Source organism: Corythoichthys intestinalis, chromosome 20 (assembly GCF_030265065.1).
Source record: "Corythoichthys intestinalis isolate RoL2023-P3 chromosome 20, ASM3026506v1, whole genome shotgun sequence".
Classification (NCBI taxonomy): Eukaryota; Metazoa; Chordata; class Actinopteri; order Syngnathiformes; family Syngnathidae; genus Corythoichthys; species Corythoichthys intestinalis.
Window position 1 is genome coordinate 23,439,564 of NC_080414.1, and position 24,841 is coordinate 23,464,404.

The 24,841-nt window shown below is 39.3% G+C and overlaps 1 protein-coding gene and 1 long non-coding RNA gene across 3 annotated transcripts in view; one reads left to right on the plus strand and one right to left on the minus strand.

The window, feature by feature from the left end:
- Positions 1-7,728: 7,728 nt before the first annotated feature.
- vill (villin-like) overlaps positions 7,729-24,841 on the minus strand; it is a 37,111-nt gene continuing 19,998 nt past the window's right edge. For both annotated transcript variants that reach the window (XM_057824950.1, XM_057824951.1), the window contains exons 11-20: positions 21,084-21,184; positions 20,881-21,018; positions 20,654-20,812; positions 17,318-17,497; positions 17,089-17,234; positions 16,855-16,999; positions 14,782-14,970; positions 14,639-14,707; positions 8,236-8,469; positions 7,729-8,165 (exon numbers count right to left, since the gene is read on the minus strand). In XM_057824950.1, coding sequence (XP_057680933.1) covers positions 8,052-8,165; positions 8,236-8,469; positions 14,639-14,707; positions 14,782-14,970; positions 16,855-16,999; positions 17,089-17,234; positions 17,318-17,497; positions 20,654-20,812; positions 20,881-21,018; positions 21,084-21,184 — 1,475 coding nt within the window. In that variant the 3' untranslated portion in view covers positions 7,729-8,051. The remainder of the gene's footprint in view (positions 8,166-8,235; positions 8,470-14,638; positions 14,708-14,781; positions 14,971-16,854; positions 17,000-17,088; positions 17,235-17,317; positions 17,498-20,653; positions 20,813-20,880; positions 21,019-21,083; positions 21,185-24,841) is intronic.
- On the plus strand, positions 23,010-24,315 carry LOC130908968 (uncharacterized). Its single transcript, XR_009061677.1, has 3 exons — positions 23,010-23,253; positions 23,328-23,379; positions 23,706-24,315. It is a non-coding gene; the product is annotated as an uncharacterized LOC130908968 (long non-coding RNA).

Below are 24,841 nucleotides of genomic sequence, written 5' to 3' on the forward strand. Positions count from 1 at the left end.
CGGCAAAAGTAACTGACGTTACTTTTAATGTTCTACATGTTATTACATGACCCATTCTATAAAGTCTTTCACATTAAATATGTTTATATTGACTGATTGAATTGAACTCTTTTTCACATCGGTCACATTTTTAAAAAAAATTCACCTATAGAGACAAGTTTCCTCAGCTAAACATGGGCGGTGCCATCTTTGATCATTTCTAAACATGAAGTCCAGTTGAAAAAGTGTGTTGACAAAGATAAAACTCAAAATCAAACTAGAGGAACCCATGGAATCTCAAAAAATGGATTCAGCATGACGTAGAAGAGACTCCGAGACTTTTTGTGCTGTGCGTGAAGTCCTGGAAGCACCTGAAATGGTTGGAAGTGGAATGTTTTGAACAGCGTCCAGCTTCAAAGCGCCAGAGTGGATCTACCACGCTATACGCCTTAAAGTGTCTACGACAAGATAAAAAAAGTCTTAAATAGCATTATTATGTGAATAGAATCATATTTTGAGACAATAAGACTATATACAACAATTTGGTAAAGCGCAGATGACGAGAAATTAGTCTTTTAATCTGCTGTTTAGCCACGCCAACCATTATAGGGCTCTAGTGTCCCCAACAGGAGGATGACGTCCGCAGGGTCATGGTTTCATCCGATTTGGAATTCAGCCCATTGAAGGGGAAATCATTCAGAACAAGGAAAATAAGACAAAGAGAGCCGCAAAATGTCAGTGTTTCAATCTCTCTAATATTTTTACAGGATATTCTTTTTATCGAAGTATTTTTCTCCAATTGCTAAATAAATGGTATGGTCATGACAAATATGTCTTGTGCTAAATGGAGTACGAACTATTAAAAATGCATTTATTCAGTACGACATGGCAAAATTACTCCATAATGGTCAAAACTGTCCACTTCTTGCACCTCCCAAACTATATTTTATGCCACCGTAGTTAGTCCGGCTTTTGTCATTTCCCTGCCCCGGCTTCGGAGAGCGTTAACAAACCAGGAAGCGTGACAGCTAGCCGACATGCTAACTTGAACCGAGTGATGTTTCAAAGTCTTATTCTCGGCTTTCAAAGCGAAAAATCACACAAAACTACCAAGGATCATGTCACACGGCGGCGGGGTTGTCGATTGTCTACACCGATCGGCAACCCGCCTGGCGGCAAGCAAGTTACTGCTCGTCGGGCTCTTCTACTGCTGCGGGCAGGAGAGCTCGTTTGCCGGGGAAGCAGCTGGAGAATGCCCGTTGGACAAACCGGCCGACGTCGGAGGAGCACATGGTCAAAACGAAGATGGCGTAAAATAATGCTTTACTTCATGGCAAAGACGTAAACAGTGAGAGAGCAGCGTGCAGTTGTTGTGCAGCTAACATGGCAGGATGTGTCTGAGGAGAACTTTTCTACTTGTCCGTCCATGATCAAACGAAAGTAAAAAGTCCTTTATTTAAAGAAAGTTTGTAGTGTTTACTTTGTAACCGCTGTGTTCGCTGCTATTTTTAACACAAAGTTGCAATTTCTGATGGGGTTGAAAACTTGACAGAACACCGGGCACAAGAAGAGTGCAATAAGCCGAGTATAGAGGGGGGTGTGCGACAAGCCGCCGGCCGAGTGGCTTTCCCGGTGGACAATCAGCCACAAAATGCAAGCCACCTCTGTATTGAAACGTGTGCCATGATCCCAGTATTTGACATAATACAAAATACGATGTTTACTCAGTTCCTCGTAAGTCCAATGGTCCCACATTCGTAGGGCTTGTTTTGGCCAATTTCCGCGGTGAATGGGAACATTTTGAAACCCAAAAAGGCTCACACGCCTCTCCCTTGTGCAGCAACAATATTCTGCAGCACATTTGGAAGGAAGTTATTCATTTTCATGGCGCGGGATTCAAAAATTGAAAATATAAATCGCTTTCACACACATCCAAGCGGTCCATTTCATTCAGGAGCATAAAATACCGCGTGAAATATGAAATAAACATGTTTTTGGTGTCATAGGCACTTTAAATCGGAACCAGTTGCAGACAATAAGTTAATTATGTGTTAGCTTTAAACCCAAAGATCTAGCTAAATATTGTATTTTTGTTCTTACCACTTTGTTGATCATTCGTGGACAAAATTTTAACAACCTGTCAGCCTGTGTTGACGTGAGATGTCGATTGACTGAGACTGAAATAACCAACGTTACAGTTGTCGAGTTCAGAAGGGCTGACACAGATTTTGTTGTTCCAAGGAAATACTACAAGGTCATTTTCATCTCGTTGGGTTATAGTTATAGTACTGTATTATGATCTCATCGCACATGTACATACAGTGCCTTGCAAAAGTATTCGGCCCCCTTGAATCTTGCAACCTTTCGCCCCATTTCAGGCTTCAAACATAAAGATATGAAATTTAATTTTTTTGTCAAGAATCAACAACAAGTGGGACACAATCGTGAAGTGGAAGAACATTTATTGGATAATTTAAACTTTTTTAACAAATAAAAAACTGAAAAGTGGGGCGTGCATTATTCGGCCCCTTTACTTTCAGTGCAGCAAACTCACTCCAGAAGTTCAGTGAGGATCTCTGAATGATCCAATGTTGTCCTAAATGACCGATGATGATAAATAGAATCCAAATGTGTGTAATCAAGTCTCCGTATAAATGCACCTGCTCTGTGATAGTCTCAGGGTTCTGTTTAAAGTGCAGAGAGCATTATGAAAACCAAGGAACACACCAGGCAGGTCCAAGATACTGTTGTGGAGAAGTTTAAAGCCGGATTTGGATACAAAAAGATTTCCCAAGCTTTAAACATCTCAAGGAGCACTGTGCAAGCCATCATATTGAAATGAAAAGAGCATCAGACCACTGCAAATCTACCAAGACCCGGCCGTCCTTCCAAACTTTCTTCTCAAACAAGGAGAAAACTGATCAGAGATGCAGCCAAGAGGGCCATGATCACTCTGGATGAACTGCAGAGATCTACAGCTGAGGTGGGAGAGTCTGTCCATAGGACAACAATCAGTCGTACACTGCACAAATCTGGCCTTTATGGAAGAGTGGCAAGAAGAAAGCCATTTCTCAAAGATATCCATAAAACGTCTCGTTTAAAGTTTGCCACAAGCCACCTGGGAGACACACCAAACATGTGGAAGAAGGTGCTCTGGTCAGATGATACCAAAATTGAACTTTTTGGCCACAATGCAAAACGATATGTTTGGCGTAAAAGCAACACAGCTCATCACCCTGAACACACCATCCCCACTGTCAAACATGGTGGTGGCAGCATCATGGTTTGGGCCTGCTTTTCTTCAGCAAGGACAGGGAAGATGGTTAAAATTGACGGGAAGATGGATGCAGCCAAATACAGGAACATTCTGGAAGAAAACCTGTTGGTATCTGCACAAGACCTGAGACTGGGACGGAGGTAGATTTATCTTCCAACAGGACAATGATCCAAAACATAAAGCCAAATCTACAATGGAATGGTTAAAAAAATAAACGTATCCAGGTGTTAGAATGGCCAAGTCAAAGTCCAGACCTGAATCCAGTCGAGAATCTGTGGGAAGACCTGAAGACTGCTGTTCACAAACAATCTCCATCCAACCTCACTGAGCTCGAGCTGTTTTGCAAGGAAGAATGGGCAAGAATGTCAGTCTCTCGATGTGCAAAACTGATAGAAACATACCCCAAGCGACTTGCAGCTGTAATTGGAGCAAAAGGTGGCGCTACAAAGTATTAACGCAAGGGGGCCGAATACTATTGCACGCCCCACTTTTCAGTTTTTTATTTGTTAAAAAAGTTTAAATTATCCAATAAATTTTGTTCCACTTCACGATTGTGTCCCACTTGTTGTTGATTCTTTACAAAAAATTAAAATTTTATATCTTTATGTTTGAAGCCTGAAATGTGGCGAAAGGTTGCAAGGTTCAAGGGGGCCGAATACTTTTGCAGGGCACTGTATAAACACAAATAGTGTGTCATTCTTTTTTTTATTGCAGATATTGATCGCAATAAAACTTTTGGATAACAGAATTCTATTTCTTGTCTTATATAAAACAATGGCGCATGTGCAAAACAGGTCAATAAATCACAATTTATAAAATTAGAAAAATATTAACGAAGGTGGAGCATAAAAAGAGCCTTCCATAATCAAGGTAGAATGCAGTCTCAATATACGTCCATCAACGTAAGTGTTGTTGTGAGGCACATCAAGTTGTCTTCCCTTGCCTAACAGCATTTTCCATCTGTAAACAAACGAAGAAAAAACGTGTAACACAGCATTTAGGTTAAAAAAGCCCGTGCATGACTTGTTGTACAGTCCCTGACAAAAGTCTTGTCGCTTATCCATTTTGTAGAGACAATATCTAATAACCTGACTTTTAATTATTCAATTGGTTTCAGAAATGGCTCATATGAAAGCTAAGACCCTCCCGAATGACGTTGAATGTACAAGAATATATGTGTTTCACTGAAAAAAAGATTTATCATTCGATGAAGACAAAGGTGAAATTTTGGCAAGACAAAAGTTTTGTCGCCGACAGCAAGTAGTGTGAAAATTGAACAAAAACTGTACTTCAAATACAAAAATATGTTACATAACATAAGTGAATTAAGTAGTGGTGCTGTGAGATCCAATTTTAACATTTTGTATGACTTCCATGGGCTTGAAGGACTGCATCCGTGCGGTTCGGCAAGGATTCATACAATTTATTGATGAAGTCATCAGGAACATCAAAGAAAACAGACTTGCATGCCTCCCAGAGTTCATCAACATTCTTGAGTTTCGTCTTCCATGCTTCCTCTTTCAACCTGTTCATGTCTGGTGACTGTTTTGTGGCAAAAGGAGAATTTTTCAGATGAATCTTCCATTGGATTACACTTCAGTCACCACAAATATTGCAGGAAACCTACTGGAGCTTGCATGGATTTGAAATTCACTCAGAAAACAGTAAAGTTTGGTGGTGGCAAAATCATGGTCTAGGGTTACATCTAGTATGGGGGTGTGCGAGAGATCTGCAGGGTGGAAGGTAACATAAATAGTCTGAAATATCAACAAATCTTAGCTGCCTCTTACATTCCTAACCATAAAAAGGGACAATTCTGCAGCAGCATGGTGGTCCATCACATACTTTAATCTCGACCTCATAGTTCCTCAAGGCAAACAAGATCAAGATCCTCCAGGACTGGCCAGCCCAGTCATCAGACATGAACAGGATGAAAGAGGAAGCATGGAAGGCGAAACTCAAGAATGTTGATGAACTCTGGGAGGCATGCAAGTCTGCTTTCTTTGATGTTCCTGATGACTTCATCAATAAATTGTATGAATCCTTGCCGAACCGCATGGATGCAGTCCTTCAAGCACATGGAAGTCATACAAAATATTAAATTTGGATCTCACAGCACCACTACTTAATTCGCTTATGTTATGTAACATATTTTTGTATTTGAAGTACATTTTTGTTCAATTTTCACACTACTTTCTGTCGGCGACCAAACTTTTGTCTTGCCAAAATTTGACCTTTATGTCTTCATTAAATGATAAATCTTTTTTCAGTGAAACAAATATATTTTTTGTACATTCAACATCATTTAGGAGGGTTTTGGCTTTTATATGAGCCAATTCTGAAACCAATTGAATAATTAAAAGTCAGGTTATTAGCAATTGTTTCTACAAAATGGATAAGCGACAAGATTTTTGTCAGGAACTGTAGATGAGTGCTTTCCATTTCTTTATCGTTGAAGCTAATGATGTCTCAGCTGTGATGCAACACGGAATTGTAGTAAAACTGAACATAATTGTACCTGTTATTGCTTTGTGCTGGCACTGTCTTGGTTCCACAGCTGCCTTCATGAACCAAAAATTCCCATATTCACGTATTAGGACACATTCAGCTGGATGCTTCTGAGCTTTTCGGGGTCCCTGTTTGTGATCCATCCAATGCCATTAAATCAATAAAATACAAATCTATTTTGGTTATGGCGACTCTCAGCCATTTCTTCATGTTGTCCTCCCATGTCGTGATGATGGCAGATGGATGCGACATTTCCACATTGTCTTTTTGAGGGATTTTAATCAGTAATTCCACACCAGCTCCATTTTTTTGGTTGGTGAAAGAGTAAAACGGAAGTCACGAGCAGAAACGTGGAAGTAAAGCGTAAGTACCCGAACCTCGGAAACTTGTCTATATCGTTCAGGTCTACTCTACAAAGAACTTTCTCTCATTCTTTCATTTCTCATTCTCATCATTCTCTCTAACTTCATAAAAGTAGGATTCACTGAATGCCAAACTTTCTTCTGAAATGGGAACAGGGCCATTAAAATTAGAGGTGGGGCCAATGCCCCTGTGGCTCCACCCCTAAAACCGCCACTGCTACAGCCGTCAATGGTCCTGAAAACAGCATTCGCAGCCAGTTCCCAGTTTTGTGGGCATTTACAGGTCACTTTAGGGTGTTTACAGGCTACATCCTGTTGATTTTGAGTCACTTCCTATTCATTTCGGGACATATTCAAGTCACATACTGTTCAGTAACCCAAAATCAACAGGAAGTGACCTGTGAATGCTCCAAAATGAACTCATTGCCTGGCACTGGCTGTCACTGATGGCCATCAGTGTTGTTAATTTTACTTTAAAAAAGTAATTAATTACAATTACAAATTACTTCTCCCAAAAAGTAATTGCGTTAGTAACTCAGTTACCTGAATTTAAGAGTAATTAGTTACTTGGCAAAGTAACTAGTGATAATTCTCATGTTTTATTATTTTTTTTCCTCAAAAAAAAAAAAAAAAAAAGGTTACGCAATGTGAAGTTTAAAGGGTTTTTGGGACAATTGGCCCTATCCCAATTCTTTACCCTCCACTTAACTAGACACAAGGGTATTGCGATAACTAGATAGTAACCTTTGCTATGTGTGGAAGTCATTTAAAGTTGTGAATCAACCGTTAAAGTTGTCAAAATTGCTCCCGCTATTGCATTAGTTCTCTTCTACTTTCAACATGTGTAAGTTTTAAAACTGTTTCATGATTTACAGATAGATTTAAGTCAAGATTTTGCCGATTTAGGACCACTTTAGATTTAAAAAAAAAAAAAAAAAAAAAAAAAAGTAGATTCGCTAGGAAGGATCTCTACAACAGAGCCTTCCTGAGAGGTCTACTGCTTTAAGATGGCCGCTGTTTACTAACGCATGTAGTCCTTAAAACATGTTGCCAATGCAGCCGTGTCTATTTTTTGCATCTAGTTCTATAATATGTGATATCTACCGTATCATGTGGGCGTAGTTTGTAGGCTACAGTCAGGTATTATTGGAGCCACCTAGCATCGCGTTAGCAACGGCGTCTTCCCCACTCCTGCTCTGCTCTCTCGTCTCCGTGAGTCCGTCTCTCTGACTTTTTTTCTTCAACCAACTTAGTAACGCATAGTAACGCACGCCTTTCCCGCCTCAGTAACGGTAACGGCGTTGCCAAGATGAGAAAAGTAATTAATTAGATTACTCACTACTGAAAAAAATAACGCCGTTAGTAACGCCGTTATATTGTAACGCCGTTATTAACAACACTGATGGCCATAGATGTCCAATCTGTTTTAACTGGGAGGGATGCCGCCAGTTCAAACGGATTAGACGTCTACTAGTGATAAACTCATTCCAATTCACAGCAGGAGGACGAAAAGAACTTATTTTTCTGTTTATTAGTTATTTTGTTAAAATATAATTTAATTTCTTGACCCATTGATAATTGTTGTATCATCATTTGTGAGATTATTGTTATCGTGAGCCTTGTATCGCAAATCGTATTGTGAGTTAACCGGAGGTTCCCACTCCTTGGTGTCACAGTATTATTAGCAACAAATTACAGTATGTCATGCAATTAATTAAAATACTATTATTACGAATGCACACACAATTTTCTTAGTAATTTTAGAAATAAATGCTATATTTATACAACAAATACTACAAAACTTTTGATAAAATGTTTCGAGGCAAAAATTAAAGCTTTGAGGAGACCTTGTTTTGGTCACAACCCTTATGATAGAATTGAAATATTATAATAAAACTCAATCAGTGTCATTCAGTTCAACAGTGTTAAAAAAGCCCCGCCTTCTTTTTCAGCTCATTCTGTCGCCACGTCGCCAGGCGCTGGAATTCCAAGCGGTCCACGCCGAGCAGCCGCTCAAAGTCATTGTCCGACAGGAAGTTCTGAGATTAAGGACACTGGGTTAGAGATCACTTACCCCTAAAACTGCATAAGCACTTTTTGCCTTCTGACCTCTTTGTGGCAAGGGTCCACACCCGGAGGAAGCTCCGAGGCGGGCTTATTGATGAGGACCTCGGGAGCCACGTGCTTCCCGTGGGCTGCAGAGAACAGGTGTGATGCGGTCGGGCTAGTGGCGTGAGGGGACGATTCCCCTAAATGACTCTTGTAGACCGGCGGAGGGCTCATTGGGCCTCCGGGAGCCTGGTAACCACCCCCTCCAGATTTCAAAGTGGTGTTGTTCAGATTCTGTTGTATGTGAGAGAAGAGAGTCTGACTAAGATGCTGTGGAAAATTGGTGATATCTTAGGAAAAATATTGTGTTAAGTATTGTTTTTGCGAGAGGAATGTTAATTATATTTCTATTTCATTCCTCCTGACCGCCAGAGGGCGGTGCTTAGCACCTGGATATCTACTTTATTCAAAATGTCAGATACAGTGCCTTGCAAAAGTATTCGGCCCCCTTGAATCTTGCAACCTTTTGCCACATTTCAGGCTTCAAACATAAAGATATGAAATTTAATTTTTTTGTCAAGAATCAACAACAAGTAGGACACAATCGTGAAGTGGAACAACATTTATTGGATGATTTAAACTTTTTTAACAAATAAAAAACTGAAAAGTGGGGCGTGCAATATTATTCGGCCCCTTTACTTTCAGTGCAGCAAACTCACTCCAGAAGTTCAGTGAGGATCTCTGAATGATCCAATGTTGTCCTAAATGACCGATGATGATAAATAGAATCCACCTGTGTGTAATCAAGTCTCCGTATAAATGCACCTGCTCTGTGATAGTCTCAGGGTTCTGTTTAAAGTGCAGAGAGCATTATGAAAACCAAGGAACACACCAGGCAGGTCCGAGATACTGTTGTGGAGAAGTTTAAAGCCGGATTTGGATACAAAAAGATTTCCCAAGCTTTAAACATCTCAAGGAGCACTGTGCAAGCCATCATATTGAAATGGAAGGAGCATCAGAGCACTGAAAATCTACCAAGACCCGGCCGTCCTTCCAAACTTTCTTCTCAAACAAGGAGAAAACTGATCAGAGATGCAGCCAAGAGGCCCATGATCACTCTGGATGAACTGCAGAGATCTACAGCTGAGGTGGGAGAGTCTGTCCATAGGACAGCAATCAGTCGTACACTGCACAAATCTGGCCTTTATGGAAGAGTGGCAAGAAGAAAGCCATTTCTCAAAGATATCCATAAAAAGTCTCGTTTAAAGTTTGCCACAAGCCACCTGGGAGACACACCAAACATGTGGAAGAAGGTGCTCTGGTCAGAGGAAACCAAAATTGAACTTTTTGGCCACAATGCAAAACGATATGTTTGGCGTAAAAGCAACACAGCTCATCACCCTGAACACACCATCCCCACTGTCAAACATGGTGGTGGCAGCATCATGGTTTGGGCCTGCTTTTCTTCAGCAGGGACAGGGAAGATGGTTAAAATTGACGGAAAGATGGATGCAGCCAAATACAGGAACATTCTGGAAGAAAACCTGTTGGTATCTGCACAAGACTTGAGACTGGGACGGAGATTTATCTTCCAACAGGACAATGATCCAAAACATAAAGCCAAATCTACAATGGAATGGTTCAAAAATAAACATATCCAGGTGTTAGAATGGCCAAGTCAAAGTCCAGACCTGAATCCCATCGAGAATCTGTGGAAAGAGCTGAAGACTGCTGTTCACAAACACTCTCCATCCAACTTCACTGAGCTCGAGCTGTTTTGCAAGGAAGAATGGGCAAGAATGTCAGTCTCTCGATGTGCAAAACAGATAGAAACATACCCCAAGCGACTTGCAGCTGTCATTGGAGCAAAAGGTGGCGCTACAAAGTATTAACGCAAGGGGGCCGAATAATATTGCACGCCCCACTTTTCAGTTTTTTATTTGTTAAAAAAGTTTAAATTATCCAATAAATTTTGTTTTACTTCACGATTATGTCCCACTTGTTGTTGATTCTTGACAAAAAATTAAAATTTTATATCTTTATGTTTGAAGCCTGAAATGTGGCGAAAGGTTGCAAGGTTCAAGGGGGCCGAATACTTTTGCAAGGCACTGTACATATAGGCAAAGAAATTGGAATTAACATGGAGTATGTGTGTCCATCAGAGGTGGGTAGAGTAACTAAAAAAAATTGACTCAAGTGAGAGTAACGTTACTTCTAAATAATATTACTCAAGTAAAAATCATCAAAAAATTTACTCAAGTACAAGTATTCATTGAAAAGAATACTCAAGCATTCGGCAACATTGTGAGTAACTGCTTATAATGTGTGATTCTTTTTAATAATGGTAAAGTGTTACCTCGACAACAGTGTTGTTAATCTTACTTTAAAAAAGTAATTAATTAGTTACAAATTACTTCTACCAAAAAGTAATTGCGTTAGTAACTCAGTTACCTGAATGTACCGTACTTTTCGGACTATAATTCGCACCTGAGTATAAGTCACACAGGGGTCGCGTTAACCGAATATTTTCCGTCGTTGACCGGTTTTTTTAAAACGGTGTCGGAAAAAACTGAAGTCCATCCGTCATTTTGACAGGTTGCAATTCACACCCCAGACCACAGGATGGCGAGTGAGCATATTAATTAGCTGTTGTCTCTCTTGATGCATGACGTCATTGGCCTCACTCGGAAAAATATCCGAACTAGCATTCAGGTGTAGCAAACACGGAAACGTTAGGAAGCTTTGGAGAGCATTGTCTAAGGCTACGTTCATTCTACAGGTCTTAATGCACGAATGCAATTTTTTCGTGTTTTTCCGACTCGAGTCAGGCTTTAACTTGACGGTCTGAACGGGACAAGTCGCATAGAAGTGGACCATTTCAAATCCGATCTGGGTCATTTTTGTATGTGGTTCAAATCCGATCTGGGCCACATTTTCCCAGACTGTCGCGGCGGACTGTACCGTCCAGTGTCCCAAATCCGATTTCAGCTGTGCGTTATTAGCGCCTAGCTTGCAGCGAACACGGCTTTTGGGGAAGGGCCGGGCTTGACAACAGTCATAAAAAAATAAAAATGGGTTGAGGATAAGCATGAGAATGATCGGTTTTCTCTCTGCTCTATGTGAGCTATATTTCAACATTTCCTACACGGCCGAGAGTCGGGAGAGGGGTCTGGCTGCAGCCCGTCTTGGAGAGTGGGGGCAAACTGCCCGTATGTGTGTGTGACATGCACGGACAGTGCGTGCATGCTATCGATCCATATAAACTGTGAATATAAGCCTAAACGGGGATTATTTGTCTCCTCCTTTTGAAAAGCAAAATATGATATCCCTGGAATGACGGATGACTTGTCATTTGTTTTGATGCTTCTGCGCATCGGCGCGTGTCGGACTGCGAATTAGAGCGCATGCGTAATACTTGAATGGTCTCAATGGACAAAAGCAGTCTGAACGGGCATGCCAAAAAAACGGATATGACAAAAAAATCGGATTTTTGCATTAAGACCTGTAGTATGAACGTAGCCTAATTGAATGAGCAGGGACAAACAGCTTGGAGTCAGAAGTACGTGCGCTATTCTCAAACCTGAACGCACCCCGAGTCTTGGATGACAAATCAACAGAGCAGAGAGTAGACACAACATGGCTGGTAGTTTCTTCAATTTATTCAGAGTTGAGTAAGTAACGCACCGCTTTTGACCAACACTGCTATTGAATATGTCATTATTATCATTTTAAAAATTTAAGTGACGGGTAAAAATAGATTATGACCGGATTTTTATGACCCTGTCAGTCAAAATGACAGACAACGAAAAAGTCTAGCGCAACCTCTGAACTCACACCAGCCATAAAATGCCCAATGAAGACGGAAAAAAAAAAAAAACATATAAGTCGCACCGGAGTATAAGTCACATTTTTGGGGGAAATTTACTTGATCAAATCCAACACATAGAACAGATATGTCATCTTGAAAGGCAATTTAAAATAAAAATACAATAGAGAACAACATGCTGAATAAGTGTACAGTATGATAATGTTACATGATGCATGAACAACCAAATGCAAACATGGCGAGTATGTTAATGTAACATAGCTATTAAGAGTTATTCAGATAACTAAACAATAAAGAACATGCTAACAAGTTTACCAAACCATCAGTGTCACTCCAAAACACCAAAACAACATGTGAATATAATATAATAACGTGTTAATAATTTCACACATAAGTGGCTCCTGAGAATAAGTCGCACCCCCAGCCAAACTATGAAAAAACTGCGACTTATAGTCCGAAAAATACAGTAAGAATAATAAGTTACTTGGCAAAGTAACTGGTGATATTTTCATGTTTTTTTTTGTCTCAAAAAAAAAAGGTCACACTACGTGAATTTTAAAGGGATTTTGGGACAGTTGGCCCTTGCCCAATTCTTTATCCTAAACTTAACTAGACAGAGGGGTATTGCAGATATTGCGATAACTAAATTGTAACCTTTGCTATGATTGGAATTCATTTAATGTTGTGAATCAACTGTCAAAGTTGTTAAAATTGCTCCCATTATTGCATTAATTCCCATTCGTCTACTTTCGACATGTTTTAAAACTGTTTCATCATTTATAGATTCAAGTCAAGATTTTGCCAATTTAGGAGTATCTTAGATAAAAAAGTTACTGAGGTTCGCTATGAAGGTTCTCTACAACAGAGTCTACTGCTTTAAGATGGCAGCCGTTTACTAACGCATCTAGTTTTCTATACATGTATCAATGCAAAAAACACCGTCTTATATTCGGGCCAATACGGTAATTAAATTTGTATGTAGAGGTACCACTGTAATATTACTCAAGTAAAAGTAAGTCATCCAAAAATTTACTCAAGTACATGTATTCATTGAAAAGAATACTCAAGTAACGAGTAACATTGTGAGTAACTGCTTACAATGTCTGATTCTTTTTATTAAGGGTATATCTTTTTCTCAGCATAACTTCACCTACATGGACTGTTATTATTACGTACTATGACCTATGGCCATATTTCGGCAAAACGATGACACAAAAATCATCAAATTCAAAACCAGAACAACACTACAACACTATAAAACATCAACCCATCAAAGTAGCAGCAGAGTAAGAGTATTGTTTCTTCTTCACAAATCTACTCAAGTAAAAAAGTATTGCATGGTAAAACTACTCTAAGTAAATTTTTCTTAAAAAGTTATTCAAGTCAATGCAACGCGTTACTACCCACCTCTGGTGTTCACTTAATATCAACAGTTGCAGTTGTATTAATTTGCATCATTTTCCAAGGGCGTAGGTTTGGTCTCAATATTGTTAGGGACGATATAACAGCATAACCTGCATGTACACTTTTTGCTGGGGACGGGACATGTAGTATAAGACCAAACATATTTGGTGAACAGGGGTCAGGGCTACACTTCTCACCAATATGAACCTAATTAATTGATAGGCTAAATGATTAATGCAAAATAAATCTGTATTGACCTATACTAACTTTCACACTGCAAAATTTTAACATCTCAGTCTGATATTTTTTGTTAAATAAAGTCAAATATTTTCTTCCATCTTGTTTTGAGTGTTAAAGGCTAGTTAACAGATTAATGTGTCAGATTCTTCCAGTTACTTTAAGTTAATATTACTATTTATTCGTATTGAGCCCATACATCTAAAAGTTGGTCATTTTTCACCTAAATCAAGAAAAAATTGCTTTCAAATAATGTTTTGAACAATATTCTTGCATTAAGAACATTTCTGACAGACAACTTATTATTTTAAGATTAAATATACAAACTTTTTGCTTAAAATAAGACTGTTAATCTTATTTTCAGCCAGCTATTTTTCTTACGTCAAGAAATCTAAGTGAGTAAAATTGACTTGAAGCACTGTAGGAGATGCAAAATTAGTGGTGTGTTCCCCACCTCCACAATATTGATGTCTTTTTACATTAGGATGGGGCATGTTGTATTTCTATCAGGCTGTGAATTTGTGTGTGTGTGTGTGTGTGTGGGGGGGGGGGGGGGGGGGAATCATGACCCAATCAAACGTGCGTGTGAGGGAAAAAAAATGGACTGGCGAGTGAAAAGGGGTCAATGTAAGTCTGAACATAATGAAAGTACTGTAGTTCACTTAATAATGGTAGGATCAATTCTATCCTCACAACATATAGGAAGACAATCTAAATGCCCTATATAACTGAAGTCATACTGCTAATAAGGTTGCTTAAAAGTTGGTGGGGATAATTTCAGCATCCTGAAAAGTTGGTAGTGTTATATCCCCACCGTCCCTATGCAAACCTATGCCCTTGCCATTTTCAGCCAAATATCGCCATTTACCGTGCAATGTATAGTGCATAGGATTTTTGACGACAACATAAAAATCGCCTCGAGACATTTTTGTTTTAAAATATGTAATATATAAAAAAGTGAGTTGAAAGATATCCGGCAAACTTCCCACAACTCACAATATTGACTTGAGAGAGTGTCGCCTCGTCGTTCAGTTCCTTCCTAATCTGATTGTAGGACTTTCCCCCCTGTTGGCAAGATCCAAGCAAGGCAGTTTCACTATCTTTATTGCTTTAAATCCTCATGTGACTTGTTTACTCACACTCCACTTGTGGGGGTCCCACGCATTAAACCATCCGGTGAACGTAGGAGGTTCGAAGCCCTGTTTGACAGAAATCATAGGCGTATCCAGGTCGCGGCCTGCCGGGTGAGTACGCAAGTACTCCCGGGCGCAGTTCCATGCCTCTTTGGTTTCATACTCGTTGGCAGAGTTGCCCACCCACAAGAAAATCTGGTGAGATTCATATGCACACGTTCAAACAGGCTTCATTTTTCCTTTTTTCCACATTTAAAAGTATAGTATTTAGGTATTAAGGTATTAAGTAGAGATGTCCCGATCGATCGGGTCCGATCACGTCATTTTCAAAGTATCGGAATCGGCAAAAAAATATCGGCCATGCCTTTTTTAAATATATATATATATATTTTAATTAAATCGTTTTCTAATTTTATTAGGGCTGTCAAAATTATCGCGTTAACGCGCGGTAATTAATTTTTTTAATTAATCACGTTAAAATATTTGACGCAATTAACGCACATGTCCCGCTCAGACATTATTCTGCCTTTTGGTAAGTTTTACAGCAATGCTTTTGTGCTGTCTAACAGCGAACTCTTGTGGTCGCTTTGCGACATGGTTTGTTTTCTTGTCAGTTCATTATGGCTGCAGGACGTCTCGGGCTGACGCCTACGTTGTGATGTTGTGCTTATATGATCCTTGGACAAGATTTGTCCGTAAGTATGGTTGTTGTAAAGAATGTACATATTATGTTAGTAAGCGAAATGTTCTATTTTTTGTATGAGACGCTTTTTGTTTATGTTTAGTGAACCTGTATAGCGTGCTAAGCTAACGTTGTTGCTAATGCAATGCTTGTGTACTTTTTTTGGGGGTAGTTTTACGACGGTCTAATGAGGACAATGGTTTGAGGCTATTTTATTAATAAATCAGATGAAAAAGGAAGAAGTCTGATTATTAAGGCGTCGTTCACTAGCTGTCTAGCTTTGGAAAAAGACGCTTCGGAGTGAGGACAGCATAGACAGATTTAAATGACAGTAGAGTGAAATGCCCACTACAGTCCTTATGTACTGTATGTTGAATGTACAGTGGGGAGAACAAGTATTTGATACACTGCCAATGGGTTTTCCCATTTACAGTGTATCAAATACTTGTTCTCCCCACTGTATATATCCATCTTGTGTCTTATCTCGCCATTCCAACATTTTACAGAACATATATATATAATTTACAGAAAAATATGGCATATTTTATAGATGGTTTGAATTGCGATTAATTACGATTAATTAATTTTTAAGCTGTAATTAACTCGATTAAAAATTTTAATCGTTTGACAGCCCTAAATTTTATTTAACGTTACAAACATAATATGTTACACTCATCCTGAGTCTTTAGTTTAGGCTTAAGGTAGGGTTATCAAATTTATCCCGATAACAGCGGTAATTAATTAAAAAAAAAAAGTATGACGTTAAAATATTTAACGCAGTTAAAGCATGCGCTGCACGACCCACTCACACATTGTCGCACTCAATCTGTAATGGCAATGTTTAACCTATATAGAGAGATAAAAGGCAGTGTATAATAAGTAGAGTGAATTTTGGCAGCCTTTGGAGCCTTTTTTTAATTGCCTAAATTTAGCCTTACAGTCCCTCTCCCTACAATTAGAAATATCATGAGAATCAATGTGGGGAAGCAAGGTAGCAATTGATCTTTTTCTTAACACCTTATGTTATTTCCCAACGCAGAGAAGATATATCAATTGGTTGCACTACGCACAGTCATGGTTCCACTTCCCAACATGCATTTGAGCATGGCTACAGTATCGTTTACTGAAAGCTCAACAAATACACTAGATGGCAATATTTAGTCACAATATACAAAGTCACAAGTCTTTCTATCCGTGGATCCCTCTCACAGAAAGAATGTTAATAATGTAATGTAAATCTTGAGGATTTATTGTCATAATAAACAAATAGAGTACTTATGTACTGTATGTTGAAAACGATCGGGATCGGATCGGGAGCAAAAAAACATGATCGGAACAACCCTAGTATTAAGTATTTGAATACTTCAAGGAATGTTTAGACATGTGTGAGTGCTCACTTCCTCCCAGGTGTCCAGCAGCATGACATCCTCCTCGTCAAGGTCGCTCTGCGCAAAGTCGGCCATCTCGGTCATCCTAAACTGACCCGTCTGATTTGAGCATTCAAACAGGCGAGGGCTATGAAGAGGCTCCTCCATCTGGAAGCTGAATAAAGAATAACTTTCTTCATGTATCTTATTGGATGACCATGAAATTATTATTTCATTTACAAATTCAATAGGCTGTATGTTTACCTCTTGTCATTAGCATATGGAGCCTTCCCTCCCAAGGCTACCCAGAATTCAGCAGGTTCCTGACCCTCCATTACCACCTGCTTTTCCCGCTTGGAGAGCACGTCAGAAACGGCTCTGCCCATCAACCTCTCATCCCCATTGCAACCCTGGAAATCAAAAGATTCAGCTATTTTGCATTCAAACGCATACATTTGAATTCTAACCACACGGCTGTGACCCGCGTGCTCACCTTTCCGTACCACAGGTAGCACGAGTGCTCGCCGTCAAGAAGGAAAACGTCGTTGGAGTTGAGAGACGACGCCCTAGCCAGTACCTCAGTTGCCTTGGTGTTCAGCTCATTAGTCCCCCGGACCTGAAAGAGTCTGGCTCCGTCCACAGGGTTGACCACACCGGGTCGACCAGTCCCACCCTTCATAAACACACATGTGCAGGTGTTCGTTTACACTCGTAAATAAGCTCACCATGCTCATTTACCAATTTTGGTTTCATTTTTTTCCATCTTGTTGTTTTACCTTGTACAATATATCTTTTAAATTAGTTTTTATTGTATTTATTCTATATTTGTGAATGTACTTGTTCTTGTTTACACTGCAGGCCAAAATTATTGCCACCCCTGCAATTCTGTCAGATAATGCTCAATTTCTCCCAGACAATGATTGCAATTACAAATGCTTTGGTCATAATAGCTTCATTTATTCAGCTTGCAATGAAAAAACACAAAAGAGAATGAAAAAAAAATTAAATCATTATCATTTTACACAAAACTCCAAAAGTATTGGCACCTTCAGTCTAACATTTTGTACCACAACCTTTGGACAAAATAACTGCGAACAACTGCTTCCAGTATCCATCAAAGAGTTTCTTACAATGCTCTGCTGGAATTTTAGACCATTCTTTTTTGGCCAACTGCTCCAGGTCTCTGAGTTTTGAAGAGTTTCTTCTCCAAACTGCCATTTTCAGATCTCTCCACAGGTGTTCTATGGGATTCAGGTCTGGGCTCATTGCTGGCCACCTTAAAAGTCTCCAATGTTTTCTCTCAAACCATTTTTTAGTGCTTTTTGAAGTGTTCTTTTGGTCATTGTCATGCTGGAAGACCCATGACCTCTGAGGGAGACCCAGCTTTCTCACATTCAGCCCTAAATTATGTTGCAAAATTTGTTGGTAGTGTTCAGACTTCACAATGCCATACACACAGTCAAGCAGTCCAGTGCCAGCGGCAGGAAAGCAACCCCAAAACATCAGGGAACCTCCGCCAAGTTTGACTGTGGGGACCGTGTTCTTTTCTTTGAAGGCCTCATTTTTTCCCCCTGTAAACTCTATGTTGATGCATTTTCCCCAAAACCTCTACTTTTGTCTCATCTGACCAGAGAACATTCTTTCCAAAAAAAATTTTTTTTCTCAGGTAAGTTTTGGCAAACTACAGCCTGGCTTTTTTATGTCTTTGGGTCAGAAGCGGGATCCTACCATAGAGTCCCTTTTCATTCAGACGCCGACGGTGAGTACAGGTTGACACTATTGTACCCTCTGACTGCGGGACAGCTTGAACTTGTTTGGATGTTAGTCGAGTTTCTTTATCCACCATCCGCACAATGTTTAGTTAAAATCTCTCGTCAATTTCTCTTTTCCATCCACATCTAAGGAGGTTAGCCACAGTGCCATGGGCTTTACACTTATTGATGACACTGCCCAAGGTAGACACAGGAACATTCAGGTCTTTGGAGATAGACTTGTAGGTAGAGATGTCCCGATCCGATCACGTCATTTTCAAAGTATCGGAATCGGCAAAAAAATATCGGCCATGCCTATTTTTAATATATATACAGTATATTTTTTAATGTAATCGTTTTCTAATTGTATTTAACGTTAAAAACATAATATGTTACACTCATCCAGAGTCTTTAGTTTAGGCTTAAGGTAGGGTTATCAAATTTATCTCAATAATGGCGGTAATTAATATTTTTACAATTGTATCACGTTAAATTATTTAACGCAATTAATGCATGCCCTGCACGACCCACCCACGCATTGTCGCGCTCAATCTGTAATAGCACCGCTTTACCTATATAGAGAGATAAAAGGCAGTGTAAAATGAGTAGAGTGAATTTTGGCAGCCTTTGGAGCCTTTTTTTAATTGGCTAAAGCCTTACAATCCCTCTCCCTACGATTAGAAGTATCATGGGAAGCAATGTGGGGAAGCAAGGTAGCAAATGATCTTTTTCTTACCACCTTAAGTTATTTCCCAACGCAGAGAAGATATATCAATTGATAGCACTACGCACAGTCATGGTTCCACTTCCTATCATGCATTGGAGCATGGCTACAGTATCATTTACTGAAAGCTCAACAAATACACTAGATGGCAATATTTAGTCACAATATACAAAGTCACAAGTCTTTCTATCCGTGGATCCCTCTCACAGAAAGAATGTTAATAATGTAAATGCCATCTTGATGATTTATTGTCATAATAAACAAATACAGTACTTATGTACTGTATGTTGAATGTATATATTCGTCCGAGTTTTATTCATTTTTTTCTTAATGCATTGCCAAAATGTATATGATCGGGAAAAATTATCGGGAATGATTGGAATTGAGTCGGGAGCAAAAAAAAAGCAATCGGATCGGGAAATATCGGGATCGGCAGATACTCAAACTAAAACGATCGGGATCGGCTCGGGAGCAAAAAAAACATGATCGGAACAACCCTACTTGTAGCCTTGAGATTGCCCATGCTTCCTCACTATTTTGCTTTTCAAGTCTTCAGACAGTTCTTTGGTCAGGACAGAGACCAAGTCAAATTTAATCCATTTTAACTGGCTGCAAGTGTGATTTAATTATTTGCCACAGGTAAGTAACGGGTGCTATTAATTGCACAAATTAGTGAAGCAGCACATGATTTTTCAAAGGGTGCCAATACTTTTGTCAGGCCCATTTTTGGAGTTTTGTGTAAAACTATAATGATTTAATCCCCCCCCCCCCCCCACATTTACTTTTGTGTTTTTTCATTGCAAGCAAAATCAATGAAGATATTACTTCCATGAGATTTGTAATTGCAATCATTTTCTGGGAGAAACTGAGCATTATATGACAGAATTGCAGGGGTGCCAATACTTTTGGCCGGCTCTGTATATAACTACACATCCTGCTTTATATATTTTAAAAAATAATATTTAAATATTACCTTATACTAATGTATGCACTATCGTGACTGATACATTTAGCTGTGTTAACAAATGAATTTGTTTAGTTAATTTGTTCATATTGTATTAGTTTTATTCATTTAGTACATTTTTGACATTATTTAACTGTCATGTGACAGTGGGGACAAAACGTCTCAAAGTAGTATACTTAGTAGTAGTCGAAATTTTGATTTAAGTGCTTATGTAAAAGTTTAAAAAGATTATCAAATGGATAGTTTCAATTTTCAATGTGATTATTTTGACACATTAAAAACATTATTTTACATATAACAGCTACCTACCTAAGAACAGTTTTTAAAAAGTTCTCATATTTAGTTACTTCCTAAAACTGACAAAACTCATTATAAGACAATAAGGTGCACCTCAAAGATAATAAGTTTGCCTTTGAAAATGGCCAGGAAATGTCGAGGCTCCTTTCCCATAACCACCCTGACTTGCACAGGGGTGCCGTTATACTTGTTATCGATGTGCACCGCCTGATAGGCGCAAGCCGTCACCTCGTCTTTGGTGGCGTGACGCCCCTGGTGGAGGAGAAATAATTTCAGGGTCAACAAACAGAAGCAGAAATATGCTAGACAAATAAACAAACCTGCCACATGTAGAGAATGTGCTGCTCCCGGTTTGAAACACGATACGTGTACAGGACCAAGTAGCAGTCTCCTCCGTAGAACTGTCCGTACGATCTCGGCTCGACCTCCGCCAGCTCCAAATTCTCGATACGCCACACCTGATGGACGCATCATGTCTGCCGTGTTTTGGAGATACCATTCAATTTAGTGTTCATAATCGCACCTTGATGTCTCCCGAGCCATCGTCCACCATGCGTTGCTGCGCTGCTAGCTCAGGATGCCCGTGGAGCTGCAGCACGTCAAACTTTACCTGGTCTAGCTTTGCTGGGGGTGGAAAATTGGGTAAACATATTAGTATAATACCGTGCTTCGTAAATTTTTGACAACTAAAAAAATGACTAAGCTCTCCGTGTACCATTATCGTAACCTACCACGAAAAATACTTTTAACATCGATGGAATAAATGCTAAAAAATTAGCTTTATTTTGAAAATGTATCATTCATACTAACGTCAAACAAACACTACTCTTTAAAAGTTAAATACAACCGAACTGTTGTAAAGCAGTGATGCTCTCATACACCACTAGAGGGAGTGCTGTAGCCTATCTCAGTTTGGCAGTGTGCAATCCAATACAATCTGGACTAGTCGCCAGTTCAATTTCAGTGCACTAATGTTGTTTTTGGCAGCCATTTTAATTTTCGTCTTAGTCTTTTGGATGATAATACTTATTAGTCTTTCATATTTTAGTCATCTCAAAATGTGTTTGTCTTCGTCTAGTTTTGTTGACGAAAACTCAAGACTAATTTCGTCTACACTGTAAATGCTAACATTCAAATTAATTAAATGTGATAAGTGAACTAAACTCAATTTTCATCAACCTGTTGTGAACACTACTTTTAAATAAGTAAGTAGTAATTTGGGGTTGGAGAACTTGCTTAACTTGATATATCCCAGTTAAGTCAAATTAGAAAAAATAATTTCTTGTCCCCAGTGTCCTTTGGGCGTTCTATCAGACATGCGCAGATCTGCCCTGCCCACTTTCGCGCTCTTTCCAACACCTTTCTCAGTTATTTTCGCCATTGTGGGTTTACTTGTCCTCAGCACACTGATTTGGTAAGTACATATTTTACTCTTTTGTAAACCGTCGATTTGTCTTGTTGTAGTGTAGTAGCCTGTGTGCTGCCAGGGAGGAGAAGTGTCAATTACATCAAATATCACCGCTAGCAAGCATGCTATATGACCGTGACAGGAACCTCATCATTTTCAGAAACAAATGTAGACTACAGTTTATGGTAGACTCCCATTTTATGCCGGCCGGCGTTTTGAATTCTTGACAGACGGGGCTCGTAACGTTTTTAGGCGATGGGAGAGGTTTTTAAAACCGATTTAAAACAGTTACCGAGCGGTTTTAAGTTAGCTAGACCGAGGGGAGGTTCGCTTCCTGTTTTAAAAATAAAAACACTAATTCTATCGTTAGCGGGTGTTTTATTTTGTGAAACTAACAGGAAGTGCCTTAATCACTACGGCTAGCTTGAGTAGCGCCGAATTTGCACGTTGTGGATCTAAACGGCTACTTTCTCACGTAAAAATGTTAGAAATGTCGATAAAGTGATTTATTTACAGAGTTAGTGCTAGAATTAAGTCAGCTTCAGCCTGTCTATTTCGGCTCAGGTAAGAACTAAATGCACAGTCAGACCTTATGTGCGCCAACGTAATCGGTTCTTGCGTTGGAGCAGGGGTCCCCAAACTACGGCCCGCGGGCCGGCCGGATACGGCCCGCCTCCACAATTGGTCCGGCCCCCTGAACCCCCCCCCCCCCCCCCCAATAGTGTTATTATTTCCTGGCTTTTTTCTGTGAAGAACCCAGACAGGGTTATTTGGTTATTATCTATTTAATTAATTGTGTTATTATTATTCATTATTATATGATATTATATTATGTTATAATTATTTTTATTTTATTTTGTTCCAAGAAGAATTCAGAAAGGGTTGTTTAATTATGGCTTTCTGAAAAACAATAATTTTTTTACATTTAGGCACTGCTGCAATCGTCACACTTTTTCTGTTACAAACTGACCCGGCCCCTCATCAGAGAAGGGAAAAGTCATGTGGCCTTCACAGGAAAAGGTTTGGGCACCCCTGCTTTAGAGTGTTTGTCATCTGCCCTTCCATTTGCTTTTCTTCATGTGCAGTGCTCCCCCTCCATGTTTGATCAAACTGCACTGATAATTTGAAATTGTTTTAAAATGCATTAATCGCAAAAATCAGAGGACTAGATCACATTTCCCCCTGTTATTTCACCACTTTAACTTTGGTCTAACCTAATATAGGAATACAGATAGAAAGAGTGCAGAGATCACACTCGACGCCATAACAACCTGGTGTGTTTAAGGTTGGTCATTTATGTGCCTATATTTTGAAATTGTTGCCTTAATTTTGTGTTCTTTTTCACCATCCCCCAATCAGGCTGAAGCAAATGGTCAGAAGTCCACACATACCTCAGTCTCAGCAATTACAGGTATGTTTCATACACTGATCAATGAATCATTTAATATTTGTATTTGTTTCGTGGGTTGGGATAACAAACATGCATTAATGTTTTTACAGATGGATTAAGAAATTAATTGTACATCTCAATTTGAATGTTCAAAAATAATCAATTACATTAATTTAAAAATAACTCATTGTTAAACATTTTAGTTTGTGAATATTAAAATAATTTATTGCAGATTTTAATTTGTGATTAAAAATAATTGGACATTTTAATTTGTGACTGTTAAGAAAAAATGTAACTTTTTTTTTTTCTAACAAGTTCTCAATGCTGAAATTATCATGTCTTTTCAGGTCAACCAAAGCAGTATTCTCTAATGCAGTGGACTTGCAAGTACTGCACATTTTCTGCTGAAAAGAGCCTACTTGCTTAAGCATTACCGCTTAAAACATGGATACCACACTCGGACAGCCCTACTCCCATGTCTTCATAAGGACTGCCTCTGCACATTTAAATCTTTTAATGCACTCAAAGTACACCTATCGACATGGCACTCTCAAAAAGATGCAGGCAAAAGTGGAGAAACTGCATTTGACCGTCAGTTGTGCAACTTTGTGGAGCCCTGCTCAGAAGCAGACTTCTTTACCCATTTGCGAGGACATCTTAAGCTGAGGCAAATGGTTACTTGCCCATATCAAGACTAACTTTCAGAGCAGTATTTATTCGACCTTCACTGCACACAAAAGCAAAGAAATGTGAAATGTGTTTGAGCCATAGTGTGGGTAGGACATTTGTGTCTAAATCATTCAATCCCAATAAAAGTTGCTTTAATAAAAAAAAACTTATTTTTAATCAAAGAAAAAGAACCTTTTGCAAAAATATATTTTTTTGAAAATATATATATTTTTAAATATATATTTTTTTTATTGACGTGTCACTTTTTTTTTTTAAAGGAAAAAGTTTAAAACTTTTTTTTTAAAGTGGAAAAAGTTTTGAACGCATTTCTTTTTTTCTTTTTGAAGTGGAAAAGGTTTTAAAGGCACTTTTTTTTTCCGATTGAATCATTTTGACACAAAGATACGACTTCAACGCTACTTCCGACATGTTTGAGTGGCAGGTGACTACACCAATGGCATAAAAGAATGACTAATGGCCACCAGGGCTCCATCGAGCCATCGGACTCTGCTCGAGTCCAAGCCGAAAATAGGGCACTGGTACGGGGGGGTGACATCGGCATCTCACCGGAGTGCCCGCGCTGGTATGGTGCGCTGCTGCTTAATGTGATTCAAGAGGGGAACTTCACCCACTGCCCTGACGTGACGGTTGGCAATCGGGGTCCAACCGCAGTGTCGCGACGCGCCGGTATGGGAGTGGCCGACGAGTGGCCCGACACTAGCCTGCCCAGTAGCCCGCGCCGGGAGCCCCGTCGCTTCAGCTTTGAATGAGTGTCGTGTCAGTCGCGGGCCGTCTACTCAACAGCCGGCCTCCG